The following is a 20,571-nucleotide window of genomic DNA, read 5'->3' on the forward strand; positions in this document are numbered from 1 at the left end:
TCCGAAAGATGATAAAAAATATACAACTAGCAGCAGTAGTAGCGTAGCCACATAAAAAGACGGGTGATCAATTAAACACCCTTCATCAAAAAATATTGAGCACATTAAATGTTGATCTTGAATACGCTCAACGAAATTTCTAACTTCACCGCTGAATAATCATTCCCATACTCCGTATACTCACTCACTTATTGAGACAATCGAATCTCTTATCTGGAAAGAAACTACTTCAGTATATTACTCTTTTTAGTAATGAAAGAAAAAAGCAAAATGTATTTTAGTGAAAGAAAAAAGATAATACAGTCATAAAGCTAAAGGGTTAAAGCTAGTAGGGAACTTTGGCAATATAAGTATTTATAGAGGGAGGCCATTGTAAATAAACATAAGGCTAGCAGTGTTTGTATCTGTTACTCCTTTAGTATAATTTTCCTCATTGTTTTTGTTATTTGGTGGGCTACTTATACTTACCAATCCTATTTCTTGGGAAAAAAAAAAAAAGCCTATCTTTCTTTGGTGGGTACTTCTTGTTAGTTATCTTGTTTTCTTTGGTGGGTGTTTATTTAATAGGTTCTTGATATAAATTTTCTTGAAATTTTTGAGTATACAGATTAGTAAAGATGGGGGAGAAACCTGAAGTGTTAGATGCTGTGTTAAAAGAGACTGTTGATTTGGTAATTGGATCTGACAACATTAAGTTTAATGTTTTTTAATGATCTTGTTCTTGAATTTAATGTTATTTGTTTCTTTTTTTTGCTTGTTGTAATTGCAGGAAAACATACCCATTGAGGAAGTTTTTGAAAATTTGAGATGTACAAAAGAGGGTCTTACCAGTACGTCTGCCCAAGAAAGGTTGGCAATTTTTGGGTACAACAAACTAGAGGAGAAGAAGGTTTGCTTTTTTTTTTTTTAATTTTTTTTTTGGAATATTCCTTTTTTTTTTTTGCCCCTATTGGGCCACTTTGAACTGAAATATTCTGATGAATCTTTGTTTTGATTGACTTGCATCTATTGTATATTTTATATTTTTCCTTATCTCCTTTTTTGTTGAATTTTATCCTTTTCTCTTTTTGACTGTCTTTTTTGGACTTGAATTGACACTTTTTGACTGAAAATTAGATGATTTTGGTTGAACTGCTTGCTGTATTGTTGGAGAGCATTTGAATCGACTCTTTTTGACTGAAAATTAGATGTCTTTAGTTGCACAAGCTGATTGGCAACCAATGTTTAGGTGTTTGACTTGTTTGACTTAAAAGTTAAAGTGAACTGTTATGATTGTTCAAGTTACTGTTTGCTGTGTATTATAGGAGAGCATTTGAATTGACTCTTTTTGGCTGAAAATTAGATGCCTTTAGTTGAACCAGCTGATTGGAGAATTTAATGTTTTTACGTTTGACTTAAAAGTTAAAGTGAACTGTTATGATTGTTGAAGATTACTGTTTTATAGGAGAGCAAATTCTTGAAATTTTTGGGGTTTATGTGGAACCCTCTCTCATGGGTTATGGAAGCTGCTGCTATTATGGCTATTGCTCTTGCAAATGGAGGAGTAAGTAACTGCATTCCGATTTATCATGCTATTCAATAATATATACTGGTTTTTCTGACTTAGTGGAGAATATATGTTGAATTTTGCAGGGAAAGCCTCCGGATTGGCAGGATTTTGTGGGTATCATTACCTTACTTGTGATTAACTCAACAATTAGTTTTATTGAGGAGAACAATGCTGGCAATGCAGCAGCTGCTCTCATGGCTCGGCTCGCTCCTAAAGCAAAGGTTCCAGATTCACCAACCATAATCGGTTATTCAATTGCTATTAGACAGCATGTGAAAGTTGTTAACTTACATAACTTTGATGTGAATTTATCTCGGGAAAAAAAACCTTAGTAGGCGTTTGGCCATAGATTCCAAATATTTTTCACTTTATTTGGAATATATGGAGTTGGAGTTGCGTTTGGTTATACTGTTTGCAAAGAATATGTGGAATAATTTTCATTTTTGCAGGTACTTAAATACAACTTCGAAAGTGAAAAGTGAGTTGGAAAGTAGGTTATAAGCTGTTTCCCAAATTTGAAATACAACTTCAAGTTGGATTTGGAATTTTCATGGCCAAACACAGATTTTCATATAAAGTGAAAAGTTATTCCGGAAAAAAGTGAATAATTTTTATGGGCAAACGGGTCCTTATCGACAGTCGTCCTGATTGCGTGCTCTTGTCGATATATGCAGGTTCTTCGAGATGGAAAATGGAATGAAGAAGATGCTGCTGCTCTTGTTCCTGGGGACATAGTCAGTATTAAACTAGGAGATATAGTTCCTGCAGATGCCCGTCTTCTTGAAGGCGATCCGCTGAAAATTGACCAGGTGATTAAGTTTTTTGTGATTCGTTAAGTGGCAAATATGTTTTCTTTAACTGTGGCACTGAAATTATCTGTTACTTGCAGTCTGCTTTGACTGGTGAATCACTTCCTGTAACAAAAGGTCCTGGAGATGGTGTCTACTCTGGTTCCACATGTAAACAGGGAGAGATAGAAGCCGTCGTCATCGCCACTGGGGTTCATACCTTTTTCGGGAAGGCCGCCCACCTTGTTGACAGTACAAACCAAGTGGGACACTTCCAAAAGGTGACTTGAACTCGTACTGTCTTAATTGTTCTGAATGTTAGTTGATAATCTTGTTATTCTGAATCTCACGCTCCCCAATGATGTTGATGTCTCTACCAGGTTTTGACTGCTATTGGAAACTTCTGCATCTGCTCTATTGCAGTGGGGATGATAATAGAGATTATTGTGATGTACCCTATTCAACACCGCAAATATCGTCCCGGGATTGACAATCTTCTTGTCCTTCTCATTGGTGGAATTCCAATTGCCATGCCAACGGTTCTTTCAGTCACAATGGCCATTGGTTCTCATCGCCTCGCTCAACAGGTTTGTTAGCGTTTCAGCATGTCTTCAATCGTGAGTTGTCGTAGTTCAGCAGTGCGGATATGTGATGCATTTTTCATCATTTTAACTATTCAGGGTGCTATTACAAAAAGAATGACAGCTATAGAGGAGATGGCTGGTATGGATGTGCTTTGTAGTGACAAGACAGGGACCCTAACACTAAACAAGCTTAGTGTTGACAAAAACCTTGTTGAGGTGAGAATTCTAAGATTTCAATCTTATTCCTTATTTCACACAAATTATTGATTTTCTTTTGTTTGTTCCTGCTAAATTTCCAGGTTTTTGCCAAAGGTGTCGATGCAGATACTGTTGTTCTGATGGCAGCTCGAGCGTCTCGAACAGAGAACCAGGATGCCATTGATACCGCTATTGTTGGGATGCTATCTGATCCGAAGGAGGTAACTTTGGAATTGCATTACTCTGTGATTAACACATCCATTCTAGCTGGAAGAAACTGTTCTAATGCTGCCATTAATGCAGGCACGAGCTGGCATTCGTGAAATACACTTTCTTCCTTTCAATCCAACTGACAAGCGAACAGCACTTACTTATCTTGACGGTGAAGGAAAAATGCACAGGGTCAGCAAAGGAGCACCAGAGCAGGTAAGACTGTCACCACTAAGTAGTCCTTCTCTGCTGCTTTTACTTTCCAGGTTCGCATTTTCTAACCAATTGTCGCAATGTGGATTTAGATCCTGAATCTTGCCCACAACAAGTCAGAGATAGAAAATAGAGTTCATTCAGTAATTGATAAGTTTGCTGAGAGGGGCTTGCGTTCACTTGGTGTGGCGTACCAGGTACTTTGCTTTTCTTTTATCATATGTGGAACTCATCATATTGTATATAAATTGAATATATCAACTATCTGGCAGTTTAGGCGTATAACCTAATACTCTTATAGTGGAGAGAAGGGATTAATTACCTTTGTCTTCATTTAATCACGTACACCCTAACATTCCATGCAGGAAGTTCCAGAGGGAAGGAAGGAGAGTACTGGAGGACCATGGCAATTCATTGGTCTCCTGCCTTTGTTTGATCCACCAAGACATGACAGTGCTGAGACTATAAGGAGGGCTTTGAATCTTGGAGTGAATGTTAAAATGATCACAGGTATTTCTGAATTTTTTATTTTTTATGTTCAATGTGTTGAAACATTGTTTGTAAATCGACTGCATGCTATATTGACACCTTGGTAGTAATGGCTACCCACCCCCTTAATAAAAGGAAGAGAAAGGAAAAATGTATCCACTGAAATGAGGTTTCCAAAGATTATCTTGGGTATTCTGTAAGCTTATTGGATCAAAGACTACTTTTGATTCGTTCCTAATTCTTAATTGGGCTGTGTCTTTTTTTTTTTTGGCGAGGACAATATGATAGTTGGACAAAATGAAATTCTAAATGTGCTCTTATTGCTGCATGAAGAGTGATGTCCATGCCTGTCCCTTGGCTTTTCATTTAGATTTTGGGCTTTCACAATTGATTTTATAGATTAATACTTTTTACCCGTCAACTTATGTTTTACCAAGATGATATTGCTTTTTGCTGTAAAGGGTCAGACGTTTGGACCGGTATCATCTTACTGGTCATGCATTTTTTGCTACATCGAAGTTTTGACAAGCTAATTTTTGATGTCTGTTCTCTTGGCAGGGGATCAACTGGCTATAGGAAAAGAAACAGGTCGCCGCCTGGGAATGGGAACCAACATGTATCCTTCATCTGCTCTGTTAGGGCAGACTAAGGATGAATCAATTATGTCTTTACCAGTTGATGAGCTGATCGAAAAGGCTGATGGTTTTGCTGGAGTTTTCCCTGGTATGTTTCTTTCAGAAAATTCCTTTCTTTCTAATTTCGGGTATACACTGGGGTACTGATATGTTGTTTGCTCATTGCTTTAGAGCACAAATACGAGATAGTAAAGCGCTTGCAAGCTAGGAAGCATATTTGTGGTATGACTGGTGATGGAGTCAATGATGCTCCTGCTTTAAAGAAGGCTGATATTGGTATAGCTGTTGATGATGCCACTGATGCTGCTCGTAGTGCTTCTGACATTGTTCTTACCGAACCTGGTCTCAGTGTCATCATTAGTGCTGTTTTGACCAGTCGAGCAATCTTTCAAAGGATGAAAAACTACACGGTATATGTTTGTCTTGTTAGAGGCGTAATATTTAGATCCTTATACATCCTAATTTTTTGCTATATCTTAGCATCTGTTATTTTGGTTGTACGCACAATCTGTCGCTGATGTACGATATTGATAACTTATCTTTTATTTTTGCATCGGCAGATATATGCTGTTTCCATCACAATCCGTATTGTGGTATGTTTTTCGGCTGCTGCTTCTTTGCTACTTATTTTTTATGATTCTTATATGATATTTTGATATTCTTTTTCTATTTAATGTCACAGCTTGGTTTTATGCTTCTGGCCCTTATCTGGAAGTTTGACTTTCCACCTTTCATGGTGCTTATCATTGCAATCCTCAATGACGGTTGGTCCTTTTCACTGATAGTAACATAGACAATATGAAGTTTATATGTTCGGTCATTTTAATGGATCCTAATTTGTCTTTAAGATAAACTTTTGTGAGTATTGATATGAAACTTGCCCAAATGGAGGATTATAAGTTTATGATTGAGCGGTAATTGTGCAATCTTTCACTTTAACTTCTAACTAGTCAACTTCACAGTCAATCACATCACAAGAACAACTACTATTATGCCTCAATTCAAAACAAGTCGGGGTCGGCTATTGAATCCTCACTGAGCGGTGCCTCACTGACCCTTTAGACTCATCACATGCCGGTATTATCAAAATAATAATAAAAAAACTGAAAGTTCTCTATATTCTCTACTAGCTTATAAATCTCTGACAGGATGACTAAAACATTCATAGAAAGTATAGGCCTAGCATAAGCATACTAACGTGATTAGAACATGTTTCTATTTGATTAATACTCTCCCGGTTCAGAATAAGTGTCTTGCCTTTCAGATTTGGTCCAAAGTAAGTGTCATTTTGAGAAAGCAAAGCATTAATTTTTTGCCATATTTATCCTTGCTCTAATAAATGATCTATACAACTTTCTAAAGGTCTTCCCTATGCTTATTTACATTTAACAGGAAAGATAAAAGGTTATTTAGTCAATAACCCTTATAACGAATGTTCTTAACTAGCATTCTTAATGGTGTACCAAAATATGAAAAGACACTTATTTCAGTAGAAGATAAAAATTGTGGCAAAATTAGAGGATGCAGTAGATTTGTCATTATCTTATTATCAAAAGATAAGGCAGATCGACTTGTCATAAAAAAAAAAAAAGATAAGGTAGATTGATTAAATTTTTTATCAGTAGCCTGCTTTCAAGTTCCATGTGTAGGACCTCTAAGGTTTAATAGCCTTTTTATGTGACAAGGTGATAGTAATTTTATTATTGTTGGGAACAACGCCTGCATTCATGTGGTATACGAAGAAACTAGAGAACCTAATCCAATCTTCAATTCAAATCGGAACCCCAAGGGTGAACCAAAAAGAAATAGGAATAAGAGGCTACTTCTCAAATGTACAAAATCATTTTCGATTTCATTTCATCAAAAGCTCTCCTAAAAAGTTTAGTATCTTCTGCCGCTGCAAGCGTTTAGTTAGTTCTCTTGTCTTTACACAGACTTCTTTTCTACGTCTAACTTCTAATGTTTATAATCTCAGGTACCATTATGACTATATCAAAGGATAGGGTCAAACCATCTCCTCTACCTGATAGTTGGAAGCTGGCTGAGATTTTCACTACTGGGGTTGTTCTTGGTGGTTACTTAGCAATGATGACAGTCATTTTCTTTTGGGCAGCATATGAAACAGATTTCTTCCCGGTGAGCGTATTAGTTTCTTGTGCTGCAGAACTTTGATAATTGTCTTATTATGACGACTATCTGTATATTAAATTAAACTATCTGTTGAAATTGCTGTTTGGAATGTTTAGATGTTGAACTGGTATTAATTATATACTGTTCTTAGTTTGTAATCTCACTCAGTTTGGTGATTTTCCAGCGTGTATTTGGGGTATCCACACTTCAAAAGACAGCAACTGACGACTTCAGGAAACTTGCATCAGCAATTTACCTTCAAGTGAGCACTATCAGTCAGGCCCTGATATTTGTCACAAGATCTCGAAGTTGGTCATTTGTTGAGCGTCCTGGTTTGTTGCTCGTGGTCGCTTTTCTGATTGCTCAACTGGTGAACCATCTGCCTCAGTGATTCTGGCAAAATTTCCCCAACTTTACCGATGTCTTATAAAGTTTGGTTCCTGATAAAAATTTGTAAACAGGTTGCCACCTTGATTGCTGTTTATGCAAGCTGGAGTTTTGCTGCAATTGAAGGAATTGGGTGGGGTTGGGCAGGAGTGATCTGGCTCTACAATTTAGTATTCTACTTCCCGCTTGATATCATCAAGTTCTTAATCAGATATGCTCTCAGTGGAAGGGCCTGGGATCTTGTTCTTGAGCAAAGGGTATGAGTTATATACATATATGATATATATTCCTGCTCATGCTATTTTCATCCAATGGTATGTGATGGTGTTTTTCTTTTTATTGCAGATTGCTTTCACCAGGAAGAAGGATTTCGGAAAAGAACAACGTGAGCTTCAATGGGCCCACGCACAGAGGACCCTTCACGGGCTGCAAGTTCCTGACACCAAATTGTTTAGTGAAGCTACCAATTTCAATGAGCTTAATCAGTTGGCTGAGGAAGCAAAGAGGAGAGCTGAAATTGCTAGGTAAAGATTGTCATTTTGAGTAGGTCTTTTTGATAACAGAAGCATAGTGGATTATTTTATGGGATAATTACATTTTTGGACCGCTCTGAAAATTAATAGCCAGCCAATGTATATGTTATGTATATTAGGTATAAATATACATATCATATGTTATTTTATATTCATATACTATAAATATGTATATACATATTTATACATAGGTATAAATATACATAACATATACATATGTTATGAATATTAGGTATAAATATAATTAATTTTGGCTGACGGTTCAAAAATGAAAAAAATCCTTTAATATCTTCCCGCTTGTGCTTCAAATAATGATAGTTGAATGTGAAGTTGACCTTGCATTTGTGGGCATTTCACTCTTCTCCCTTCTACTAGTATGGCCATGCTACATTACCAAATCTCCAGTCTTGCTTCGCTTTATCTTTACTCTTAGTTTTCATCTGCTAAACGCATGTTCAGTTTTTGTGACTTGTGGAACCTGAACACTACATTTTTAATTGCAGGCAACGTGAGCTTCACACACTGAAAGGTCACGTCGAATCAGTGGTGAAGTTGAAGGGTCTTGACATAGAGACAATTCAGCAATCATACACCGTTTGATGGGAGAGCTATGTTTGACTAGTGTTACTTAACCGGATGAAGACATAATGAGTGTGAGTTAACATCTGGGACGACAAAGTTCATAGTAGTAGTAATGTCTTCAGCACCTGAAAGTGCCTTATATATTTGGATGCATTTTTGAATTCTTGGTTTTTCTCTTCCTGCTTTTACGTCTTGACTCCATTATATATGTTACAATTGACCAAGAATGAATATTAAGCTATAACAGCATTCATTATCTATATTCTTTAAGAGGCTTTATTTCATGGTTTAGCAGCATCCGATTTTTGTACTGCCTCTCTCGATTCATTGATTAAAGAAGTTGATTTTTTGCTCGTGTCTAATGATGTCTGGCAATTTAGTTGTGGGAAATTTCTCTAACCTGATGTTGAATGGAAGAACGGCTGCTTTCAACCTCACATTGCTTCAGCCATTGCTCAACATAAATTTTTAGTACTTAAGATTTTTGTAAGAAAATACATAATTAGATGCTTGAAGCAGCACTCATAGTTTCAGTAGTAGTTTTTCTGTCTACTGTTGCAGTTGAGACAGACAATATAGGAATTGCAAAAGATTAATTTTCTTTTGTTTCTTCATTTGGTGTCAGCTATCCCTTTTGGAGTTCGATTAATCGGATTCAGACTGGGAAGTTTTACTTTGGGGGTAAAGCATTTCCTATCAGAGGCGACTACACACCTAGAGGTCAAACTCGAGACCTAATTAAGTATGGAGGAATACTTATCACTCTACCACGACCTTGGGTGGTTTGCATAATGTTTAGTACTAGTAGTGCTTTGCATCCTAAAATCCATGCGTTTGCCGGCAGTTCTACCAGCTAATTTTGCTCCTACAACGAATACTATGAGTTCACCTAAGTTCATTATTTTTTACTTATCATAAAAGATGAAAAAAAGAATCTTGAAAAGATGGACCTCAGATATTATTAAAGAAAAAGACGACCTAGCATGAAGGAGCTAGTCCCCATTATTAGTTGATTAAAGAAAATTCAGAGAAACTACTACTGCTATTAAAAGATGATAGGCCCATTTTGCTAAATATTTCAACGATGGATCATAACAGAAAGTCATATCTCAAAACGTGGGTGATGTTTAGCCGCCAACTGATATCATAATATCTGAATTATAGATATAGGTCCCCCACCAGAAGCTAACAGTTTGATCCATCAATGTAGGGTGCAAAAAAGCAGTAAAGGTACAAAATCAATTTAAAATAGAAGTTGAGTAATTTTGAAGACGAAAAATCATTTTCAACAAATTTAATGATTATGCAATCATCAAATAAAGAGAGGCTCTGTGAAACAGTCTCCTGAGGACAAACTTACTCGTGCTAAATGTTTTCACCATAACTTTAAGAGTCACAAATAAGAGTAAAATCACACATTAATTAAATGTAATTTTCTAAATTATCAAGTCGCACTTAATTTCTTTCTTGGTCAGCTTATGTGGCTTCTAATTAAGTTATTATTTGAATAAAAACTGAAATTTGTAGATGCACAGAACTTTTAAAGTTTTAGTTGACATTTACCTTCTTTTTATTTTTGGGCAATAAAGCTCACATTGATCACTATCCCTATAGTTGAACCCACTTTTCTTTTCTGGTTACTCCACTTAAGTTGATTCGTCACTTTATTGGTCCAGGGTTCATTATTCATCTGTCATTCTAATGGTTCATCTATTCTTGCACTGCGTTGCGACATCTAACGCACATGAAATTCAGAGGCGGATTTAAGGCGCATTTTACAGATTCAGCTAATTCTGATACTCTAAGGTTCAAACTATGTATGCATATGAAAAGACTTAAAATGAAGGCTTAATGCATATGTGAGCCCCTAAACTTGTCCCTTTTTTTTTTTTAATTATGTCACCTCAACTAAGTGTTGTTCCTATTAAATCCCCGAATTTGGCCTCAAATGTGTCAATCAAACATGATCCGACTTTACATGGCATATATGGTGAGTTTCATTATTTTTAGCCTTGTGCGTGAGTTTCATTATATGAATATATATATAAAATTAAGCTCATTGAGAATCCTGAATTCACCTCTATGCACAACACATAAACTTTTGTTAATATAAGGAGTAATGAGGTGCTCCAAAGTATAAATCCTATCTTCCTTACTTCAATCAATTCATTACATATTTTTGGTAGTTATAAGTCAAAGCATTATTCTACTATCTGCCCCGCATCAGCTTTTGAGGGATAAATCCCATGTGATAATGCACCAGTGGTGTATGATTTAGCAAAACACATATTCGTTGTTTTATTTTCCAGGGTAAAGGGGCAAAATGCCCCTTAACTATGCGTAATGGAAGATTTCTGACCTCCATCAGAAAAATGTCTCGTTCCTACCCGTCGTTAACAAAGTGGCTTGATTTAGTCCTCATGTGGCTAACGAGAACATCTAAAGTGCAAATTTAGACCATTTGCAAAGGCAAGGGCAGTTTGAGTGAGTAAATTGTTCCATTTGGCATAGTCTAATAAAGCATAATAATGGAAAGGGACAAAGCATTAAATCATGAACAACCACCATAATGGGCAAAACTCTAGTTTTAGATATCTTACCTTTTACTGCTGATGGAAAATTACATTACAATGTAATCTGGCTAGCACAAGAGGTTTCTCAGATTGTTCTTTCACTCAATTTGTTGTCACTTGCTCACTCCTTTGTACTTGTACCATTTTGCACAGAGAAGAAAATAACCCAAATTCAGAGTCTCTAGTGCTGCAATGAGGTAGTAAAAGCAGTCTAATCTTCCCTTGTTAAGATCCTCAGCCAACCAATTTGATGTCTTATGAACAACTGATGAGAAGAAACTGCTCAAGTAACTCGACCCTGCCAATCCGACAAAGAAGAAAGACGCCGCGATGCTCCTCATGTTTTCAGGGCATTGTTTGTAGAAGAACTCATTCTCGCTGATTAATGTAAATGCCTCTGAAAGACCTGTATTTCAATTACGATCAGTATTTGAAGTTAAAGTAGAAAAATAGTATTTGAAAGATTGAAATTGCCTCTGAATACGAATTTCTGTGAATGAAAACCATTACACTATTTAACGTTACTCATCAAACCAATTCTTCGACTTCAAATTCTCTATTTCAAGTTGAATTAAAGTTGTTGGGCTAAAACAACTTAAAGATACACTTAACACGCGCCCGGTTTTCCCCAAAAGGCTTTCATGCCATCAAGAGTATCACTATACTTTATATGTAGTTTCCTTTTCTTTTACGCCATGAATAGTATCACTACATGTTATATTAGCTTTTTGTTCCTTTTAGCCACTAATGTGGGGCTTTGTCTGCACACCAACAATCTCACCCGAACTAAGTTCCACATGACTCATCACCATTCATAGGCTAATTTTGAGATTAACTATGCGTCACCTCACATCGGAAAGCCCATTGGCTTCTCTTTTGTGTATGTGTCTTCAAAACTACGGGTAAAGGTAGCAAACCGGCCCATAGAGGGCAAAGACACTAAGTTGGCCCCCACACATCACTTCGCCATCGCTATACTCGTCTTGCTGAACCATTGGTTCTAATACCAATTGTTGGACTCAAAACAACCCAAAGATACTCTTATATGTAACTTCCTTTTCTCTTTAGCTATCAATAGGACTTTGGTCGCATGCCCAAAAGAAGTAATGAATAAAATTATAAAAGAAACTTCAATTTGCATCTACCTGATAATGCCATCTGAGGTATTAGCCATAGTCCTGACATGGATGAAATTGCACCTTTCCCCTGAGTCATTGCCAGAGTTCTTCTCTTGTTTTCAACAATCCCTGATATGATCATTGTAATAATAGAAAGAAATATTCCGATTCCCATTTTGGGGAGAAGAGTGATTCCACCTTCTTTCCGTCTGAATTTCCGAAGCCATGGAAGTAAAACGCGATCGTATATAGGTAGCCAAATTGTTATACTGAGCATGGAAATGACTATGAAAGATGCTGGTGGGATGTGAAAATGGCCTAGTTGATTATCACTTTGTAAGGCTTGGAAGATGGCATAATTTTGTGATTGAACAACAGAGACATAATAGATAGTTCCAGCAACCCATATTGGGATTATTCTCAGTAAGCATTTCAGTTCTTCCACTTGTTGAATGCTGCAAAGCCTCCATGGATTGACTGCTGATCCATCTGATGAGTTTAAGTGGTCTTCTGGGGTTTTTATTGCTGCTTTACTCAAGAATCTGAAATGATTAACACTTTTAGTTAGTTTATCATTTATCCTGCAACTAACTTTAAGGGTTAATTTGACGTATGCTTACTCAATTTACCACTATAATGACAAAGTCGCGAAAATATTTGTCACATTAAAGTAAGTGACACTATAACAACAAAGTCGCAATACTATTTTTTGTTTACATTAAAGTAAGTGGATGCTATAGCAATAAAGACGCAAAATTATTTTTTGTCAAATTAAATATTAGTGCACTATGTCTTAGTTTCTCAAAAAATCAATGGACCAAATCTTCCAGCATTGGGGTTATGACATGTCACACGCCATGTTAAAGCTTTGTCGCACTATACAATCCACCAAACATTTTTTTTAAAAAAAAATTCGTTAAAAATTTTGACTACCCGTGTTTTGAACAAAAGAGAATTATTTGACGTGAAATATACATAATGGCAGAGCGCTGACACCATGAGCTACGTGTTATAACCAATTTTGAAAAGCTAAACTTCAGGTCATTTGTATTTCTTGAGCAATTCACAGATAGTTCAGTTGCTTTAATATGTCAATGATTAGTGTTATTATGACGATACATTTATAGACTGTAAACTAAGTGACCATACACGAAATTAACTCGTAACTTTGATGGTGGCTAGAGGAATTACCTAAACTGATCAGTGTAAGGAAGCATAGAATTCAAGGAATTGGAGGCCACATAGTTGAACAGTGAGAAGCATGGTTGTTGTGGCAGCTGCAAGTGCCTTTTCTTGAATGCAGCCACTAGGACCTGTGCCACACTTGTTAAAGGGCTACCTTTTGGTACAAGCCTGACATAAATCTTAGTGCCCACAAAGAAAAGTGCACAAGAAAGGAACATCATAATTGTTGGGATGGCTAATCCCAATGACCAACTGATACTTGATTGAACATAGACAATGACAGTCAATGAGACCATCATAGCAAATGTGTAAGTGAAATAGTACCAATTGAAGAAACTACTGATTCCCCTTCTTCCTGATTCAGTGTTGGGATCAAATTGATCTGCACCAAATGCTAAATTGCATGGCCTAATGCCAGAAGCACCAATTACTAGTAAGCAAAAGCCACCTAGTAAAAACGTCATTTGCCCTGTTGTTGGACCAACACATGGTGTGGCTTCTTGGTTTCCTCCACATTCTGGAGGATGTAGCTTTGAGACTGCTGCTGTTAAAGTTAGAACTAGCATTCCCTGTAAATTATCAAGTTGGGAAACAAAGATGAGATCTGGTAATTAAAATGAGTTTTAGATAATGGTTAAGTTAGTGTATGTTTGGTACAACAATAAGTCATTTTCTAGTATGTTTGGTACGACGAAAATCATTTTCTAGACATTTTTTGTCCGTGACGAATTCATTTTCTAGTGTTTGGGTACTAGGAAAATGACTTCCACTCACTTATAACAATCTTAACTTTTCACTTCATATTACTTGCTTCAACTAACACTTAAACATTACTCCCGTTAATATGTAGTACTAAAAAATTTGACTGAAACCCTCTCCAATTTGCTAAAAGTGTTATCGCTAATATTTTATATATAAAATATTTTTCATAGAAGATGACTTCCATTGTACCAATTAACAACTCTTATAGCCTGTTTGGCAAAACTTCCAAATTTGCTTATTTTTGAACTATGCTTTTTGTCTGAAGTGTTTTTGAAAAAATACTTTTAGAGAGTAGTAATTTGTGCTTGGCCAAAATTTAAGAAGTGTTGCCTCGGAAAAGCTATTCTTTTCAGTTTCTAAAAAACAACTTTTGTTACTACTTAAAAGCACCTACTTTTTTCCTAAAAGTTTGGTCAAACACTTCAACTCTCTAAAATAAACACTTTTTGCTTCCTAAAAGCTTGGCCAAACATGCTACTATTAATCTCAATCTTTTTCAACATGAGTATTTCTTGTCTCTTTTTTTCATGTTGTTTAATAAGGAGATTGTACCAAGAAGGAAGTCACTGAGGCAAATCCAAGCATCTTGTAACGGCCGAAGTAAGTATCAGAAAGAAAACCTCCAAGCAAGGTGCCAAAGTTGCAAGTGCCATTGAAGATGTTGACAATATTAGTAGCTGTTATGGTCTTCAAATGAAAAATACTTGTCAGATAAACCAACAGATTTGATGAGCTTCCAATTGTTCCTAGCTTCTCAAATGTCTCATTCCCTGCATTTTTTAGCACACAACAATAACTATATATGTGTCACTCCCAAACAAGTTGGGATCCGCTATATGAATTTCCCACTTACAATTAAGCTCATGTCATGTCATCATCATAAATTGAAATATATAAAATAGTGTCAAGAAAAGGAACAAGTTTGAGACAGGTTTAGTACACAAAAAAGTACCTATGACAAAGGGCATTGCTCTGATTCCTCTGTATTTGATTTCATCTATAGTTGCTTCTTCGTCAGTCTCCTCCATGGCTGCTAGTAATGATGTGGTTCTTTGCTATTTTTTTTCAGTAGATATTACTAAGGAAAATAAAGCAAGCATGAGATGCTTATATACATATACAAGAGGGAGAGATGTATTAAGTGAATCTTATTCTTTTCTCATCATCTTTACCAATAAAAGAATAATTTGACTTTTTATCTATGCACTATACGTGAATGAATTTTGTGAAACTTTTGAACATGTGGAGAGGGGGGGCTGGCTGCCTTTGGAATCATTTCATGATGTCTTAAATGTAAGGAAATCTATACTTATTCCGATAAAAGTTAATTTATGTACACTAACAATATACTAAAAGAATTTATATGCTATCAGCGATTTTTAACCCATTACAACAGTTAATCATTTTATTTTCTTGGATACCTAATTAGGCTTATTATAACCATTACATTGCGCATAAGGAACATCATTATTTTTTTGCAGAACATTAAAAGTAGGTTTAAATTAAATTATTGATTGATATTCATGAAAAGACAAGCCAATGCTGTTGAAAATGAGTTGTTTGCTCACAACCATCCATCTATGAGAAGGTTCAGTGTTGAGGAACATTCCACTATTATATTAGTGTAAACCAGAATGATTATATCGTTAGGTAGTCAAAGTAGAATATAGTGGATTTAAAAAGAAATAGAACCAGATTATCCTAATTGTGCAATTTAGTCAGTATTAGCTCTTTTTATTTTTATTTTTATCGTTAGTCAATATGATCATGGACCATAGGCCCCTTTTTTTTTTTTTTGGGACTCAAATGGGCAATGTATTACTCTTATCTTAAGTGCAGTAATACAATCAAACCTCTCTATAACAATATCGTTGGTTTGGAGATTTTTTTTTTATTGTTATAGCGACTGAGTGTTATACCCCTATAAGGTTATAACAACATTTGACGTTTAATTAATATTTTGATGTCATAATTTAGAAGGAAAATCTTTTAGTGATGGGAATATATATTTTCATAATGTTCTTTCTTAAATAATGTATTAATGTATCAAAATATTTTATCAAAATCGGTTTATGATTGAAAAGGAGATCGATTCCTGGTTAACCAAATGTCCTAAAGACAAAAAGGAATATGATCTTGTCACATGACATTGTTGCTAAAATCAGTTTTAATATTATTAATCTGCTTTAGTCACTGATCAGTGAAGCACTAGTCATGAACCAGATGTTCGGAGCTATGGAACGTTCGTATTACTATTCGCAATATAGTAAGTGTGTAGCCATTTATTAAACGTAAATCGGGCAATAAAAAAAGAAATATCTATGTTTTAAATGGCCTTATTTGGGCTGCTATAAGTTAGTTAATTCTTCAGAAAATAACGGGAATAGATCATTTGTTTAGTTTGAGACATAATTTAGAATCTCATTTATTTTTTAATCCTTATTAGCAACTTAATATGAGAATCTTGCAGGCTAGGTACAAAATACTAAGTTGTCAAATACTAGTTGTGTTTGTGTGCTCTGTGCCCTAAACTAATTATTTAGGGGTGGTTTGGTTGGTGTAATAAGGATAATAATCACAGGATAAAATGTGAGATTATTTTATCATGCGTTTTGTTACGGGTATTAATTAGTCCCGGTATTACTTTATCCCATCATTTGTACTAAAATGGCGGAATATAATTAGCTATCTCATATAAAATTAAACTTTTCTCTACGCTCTCAAACCGTAAAATAATAATTTAATCCCAAATAGGTACTCGTATATGTTAGACCATGGCCTCGTATATTTTATTTATTTCATGCATATATTAAACTTGCAATTAGTACTCAAAACCTTTATAAGTACGCCGTAAAGCGATTAAAAGAAAACGATTGTTGTTATAAATAAAAATCTCGCTAAATAAACGTTGTTAGATTTTAAAACATTTTGATTTCATATCTCGTAATTAAAAATTAAAAAGACTAAAGTGCAAATAAATCAATAAAGAAAGAATTATCATCATTTGCATTTAAAATTAATTGAGAATTTAAATAAGTTTGAGAGAATTAACATCTATAGAAAAAAATAGGGCCAAAATTATCACTAACATAAATATTTTAATATTTTGATGTTTTATTTTATACATAATATATTTATCAATTATTGATATTTATACTATAGATAGTAATTTTACGAAACAATTATATCCTTACCATTATACTGGGATCAATTATATCCTTCACCATAATATTTCTACTGCCTTGTGTTAATGCGACATCATCCTGCACTTCAAAAATTATTTTCTCCTCAAATAATTATTTACCCACTCAAATAATCTAACCCAACCCGAATTTATTTTTTTTCAACCAAACTCATACGGACCCAACCCTTTTATTTTTGGGGTCATTTTGATTCCGGACTCGTAAGTTATTTGGGGTTGGGGTGGGGTGCAGGGTTTCAAACGGAAGTAGTAGAGGTGACTAGTGAAAAGGGCAAAAATGTGGGACCACTGTACACTTGTCAATATGTACGAAAATCGATCAATTAACATCAACAATAATTGCCTGACACCCTATCAGCAGTACTGTTGACTGGTAGTGCAACGTGGTAGCTCGATCACCATAAAGAAGATTCCCTTTACACCTTCCGCATAGATATCATACCAAATACTAAGAAACAAATCAATCAATTAAGTAGTATTTTTGTTTCTTTATCTTTTTGCAGTTCAAAATGAGTACTGACCAAGATCAATGTAGTACTAAGAAATTACAAGGCAAAGTAGCAATAATCACAGGAGGAGCAAGCGGTATAGGCGAAGCTACAGTTCATATCTTTGCCGAACATGGGGTACGAGCCATTGTGATAGCTGATATTCAAGACGAGAAGGGGAAACACGTGGCGGAAGCTGTGGGTTCGAATTTAGTCCGGTGCAGCTACGTACATTGCGATGTTACTGATGAAGATCAAGTGAAGGATATGGTAGACTGGACTGTTCAGATGTATGGGCAGCTTGATATAATGTTTAGCAATGCTGGCATTGTTAGCCCAACTGATCAAACCATTTTGGACTTGAACTTGTCGAAGCTTGATCAGATTTTCGCCATTAATGTTCGTGGCATGGCGGCGTGTGTAAAGCACGCTGCTCGTGTTATGGTGGAGGGGAGCGTTAGGGGAAGCATCATCTGCACTGCCAGTGTTTCAGGTATATAGGCAGAAACCAAATTTGATGAGTCCAATCTTTAAATTGTTATCATTAAAATATTGAAATATGAGTTCAAAATTTAATATTAATTTGTTAAAATTAATTTATTAGCTTTTTCAAATATATGTATACTCTATGTTGAAATTATTGTTCAGTTGGACCCAATAAACATAGTTGCATCCACCAATACAAATAAGAATGTCAAATGAGCGTGCTAATTATGGACAGGTTAAAGTGGGTCAAATAAACAGAACATTGATTTATAATGTTTCTTGTTTTGGTCAATACAGGTTGAGTCAAACTGGATTGAAACATGTAATAGCTCAAGCTTTCCAACCCAATACTACTTAAAATTCCTTTTTCTGCCTACTTGACTCTCTTTCTATGTCCTAACTTGCGACTACAATGTAAGCAAGCTCACACAGATTTACTTAGGTAACCCACATTGCTCATACTTTTAAAGTGATTAACTTGAGATGTGCATAAATTGATCCGTTAATGTATGAATATTAGTAGAACCCTCCAAATGAACTTGGGCGGGTAAAGACAATTTACATTTTCATGGCCTAAATTTGACACTCCCAATTTTAATTAGGCAGCAAAGGCGGCAGGAGGCGGACGGACTATGTCATGTCGAAACATGCAGTGATAGGGTTGGTCCGCTCGGCCAGTCTACAGCTAGGAGTGCATGGAATTAGGGTTAACAGCGTATCGCCTTCCGCGGTGGCAACGCCAGGGCTGTGCGAAAGCCTACAGAAGGAGGTGAAGGAAGTGGAGAAGATGTATGAGCCACTGACTTGTTTAAAAGGGATAGTGTTAAAAGTGAAACATGTTGCTGATGCTGTAGCTTTCCTTGCTTCTGATGAGTCTGCATTTGTTACTGGCCATGATCTTTCTGTTGATGGAGGCTTTACTTCTTGGTAAATGGTTACAGTGACCTTTCAATATAAGGAAGGCTACCGTTAGTGAAAATTCAGATATTATATTGGAACAATATCATGTGAAAATATGGGGCTAACTAGGCTTTCGCTTGCCTATATTTAAATCTACTAGGTAAGATTAGAACCACTAAATTGTATGAGTTCCCTTATTTGCTATAATCTTTATCATTTGAGGATTCATTAATATTAAATAGTACAAGCTAATTTGTTTCAAATTTTTGGTTTTATAAACTATATCCTTTTTTTCTTTTCTTTTTTCTCTTTTGCAAGAAGGACTATACGCAGTTACGAACGCATGAATTTATATTGCTCCATTTTTTCTTTCCCATAGACCATACTCATAGAGTATTATATATTTAGAAATAAATCTCTGCTGAGAAAGAAATATTATAAGTAGGTGATTTCTTCTTATTTATTTGACTTAACTGATTTAAAGTAGCTGATAAGAATTAAGTGTTGATAAGCAATTTTAAGCCACAAGTTCGATTTAATAAATAGAAAATAAAAGTTATGCTACATGTGCTTTGACATAAAATAGCAAACTAATAATAAGCACCTGACGTGTTAAGCATAATTTTATGTTAAAATGACTTAAATATCCTTAAAGTTATTTACACTAATAACACGTGATTTTTACAAGAATTTAAATTTTATTTAATTCAAATACAAAATGATTTAGGTCTCATTTATTTTTCATACAAAATTGATTAGATAAATTATGTTTATAAATATAAATTATTTTATGTTAAGATAAAATATAATCATAAGCTATAATATAATAATTAATATTTTTACTATATTTTTTTTTTTTTTGTAAAAAACATACTTAAATATTACACAAAATTTGTATAGAAGAAACAAAAATTTAACAATCTTCTTTTGTCGTTAATTAAACTAACAGATCCAACTATCATAAATATTCTCATCAATCGGATCACAAGTTGGCATCCAAATGCTAAAGGGTTGCATGTTTTCTAATTTTTTTTAATTTACAAATGTTTTCTATTTTTTTATTTTTTTAATTTACATATTTTGCTTTTATCAATAATATTATATTCTTCTTCCAGTTTATTTAGCTCTTGAACTCAATGATAAATATGCATAGATAAGTAGGAGAGGGTTCCATGCTTTACAAAACCCATAAATCAACGATACTGATGTCAAGCTGTAGAAAGGTTACATGCTTGGTGTAGGATTTGAAGAACTACTAAAAACAATACTAGAGAGAAATTTGTTACCCCAAATAATGCCATGAAAAACTGCATAATTGTTGTTTACGTTGAAGAGGTGGAGGAAATTTTAGGTTTGGAAGAACAGACATTAGAGTGAAATCGTGGAGAGTGTTAAGAATTTTATTTTAAGAAAAGGTATTTTCAGAATTATAAAAAGATATCAAGGACAAATCGTATAAAAGGTTTGGTCAAAACAAAAATACTTAAGCTTATTTGCTATAGTCATTTTTGAGGAAACATTAATATTAAATAGTACAAGCTAATTTGTTTCAAATTTTG

The 20,571-nt window shown here is 34.9% G+C and overlaps 3 protein-coding genes across 3 annotated transcripts; 2 read left to right on the forward strand and 1 right to left on the reverse strand.

Moving 5' to 3' along the window:
* The first annotated feature begins 496 nt into the window (after positions 1–496).
* LOC132043332 (plasma membrane ATPase 2) lies at positions 497–8,558 on the forward strand. The gene is made up of 22 exons (XM_059433836.1): positions 497–513; positions 601–671; positions 770–889; positions 1,445–1,543; positions 1,633–1,770; positions 2,224–2,358; positions 2,439–2,618; positions 2,718–2,924; positions 3,018–3,137; positions 3,221–3,340; positions 3,423–3,545; positions 3,635–3,739; positions 3,908–4,052; positions 4,590–4,754; positions 4,838–5,076; positions 5,227–5,259; positions 5,349–5,430; positions 6,642–6,802; positions 6,981–7,166; positions 7,258–7,440; positions 7,529–7,707; positions 8,220–8,558. The coding sequence occupies exons 2-22, from the start codon at positions 618–620 to the stop codon at positions 8,314–8,316; spliced, it is 2,871 nt and encodes a 956-aa protein (XP_059289819.1). The 5' UTR covers positions 497–513; positions 601–617; the 3' UTR covers positions 8,317–8,558.
* A 2,375-nt stretch (positions 8,559–10,933) lies between these two features.
* LOC132043333 (protein NRT1/ PTR FAMILY 2.11-like) lies at positions 10,934–15,094 on the reverse strand. Its single transcript, XM_059433837.1, has 5 exons — positions 14,889–15,094; positions 14,489–14,706; positions 13,181–13,743; positions 12,017–12,531; positions 10,934–11,277 (listed from the first exon to the last, which is right to left on the reverse strand). Exons 1-5 carry the CDS (start codon positions 14,962–14,964, stop codon positions 10,985–10,987), a joined length of 1,665 nt encoding a protein of 554 aa, XP_059289820.1. The 5' UTR covers positions 14,965–15,094; the 3' UTR covers positions 10,934–10,984.
* A 2,481-nt stretch (positions 15,095–17,575) lies between these two features.
* LOC132043334 ((-)-isopiperitenol/(-)-carveol dehydrogenase, mitochondrial-like) lies at positions 17,576–19,275 on the forward strand. Its single transcript, XM_059433838.1, has 2 exons — positions 17,576–18,119; positions 18,715–19,275. Exons 1-2 carry the CDS (start codon positions 17,648–17,650, stop codon positions 19,041–19,043), a joined length of 801 nt encoding a protein of 266 aa, XP_059289821.1. The 5' UTR covers positions 17,576–17,647; the 3' UTR covers positions 19,044–19,275.
* Positions 19,276–20,571: the final 1,296 nt, after the last annotated feature.

The sequence above is a fragment of the Lycium ferocissimum genome, unplaced genomic scaffold, assembly GCF_029784015.1.
Source record: "Lycium ferocissimum isolate CSIRO_LF1 unplaced genomic scaffold, AGI_CSIRO_Lferr_CH_V1 ctg2309, whole genome shotgun sequence".
Lineage (NCBI taxonomy): Eukaryota > Viridiplantae > Streptophyta > Magnoliopsida > Solanales > Solanaceae > Lycium > Lycium ferocissimum.

Excerpts from the sequence above, each read along its gene's own strand:
- LOC132043332 (XM_059433836.1), top strand. The coding sequence starts at position 618 with ATGGGGGAGAAACCTGAAGTGTTAGATGCTGTGTTAAAAGAGACTGTT. Across the intron at positions 3,546-3,634 it reads GCAAAGGAGCACCAGAGCAG|ATCCTGAATCTTGCCCACAA; the intron begins GTAAGACTGTCA and ends ATGTGGATTTAG. Across the intron at positions 6,803-6,980 it reads ATGAAACAGATTTCTTCCCG|CGTGTATTTGGGGTATCCAC; the intron begins GTGAGCGTATTA and ends GTGATTTTCCAG.
- LOC132043333 (XM_059433837.1), bottom strand. The coding sequence starts at position 14,964 with ATGGAGGAGACTGACGAAGAAGCAACTATAGATGAAATCAAATACAGA. Across the intron at positions 13,744-14,488 it reads CCTCAGTGACTTCCTTCTTG|GGAATGCTAGTTCTAACTTT; the intron begins GTACAATCTCCT and ends GATAATTTACAG. Across the intron at positions 12,532-13,180 it reads CCTTACACTGATCAGTTTAG|ATTCTTGAGTAAAGCAGCAA; the intron begins GTAATTCCTCTA and ends TAATCATTTCAG.
- LOC132043334 (XM_059433838.1), top strand. The coding sequence starts at position 17,648 with ATGAGTACTGACCAAGATCAATGTAGTACTAAGAAATTACAAGGCAAA. Across the intron at positions 18,120-18,714 it reads CTGCACTGCCAGTGTTTCAG|GCAGCAAAGGCGGCAGGAGG; the intron begins GTATATAGGCAG and ends AATTTTAATTAG.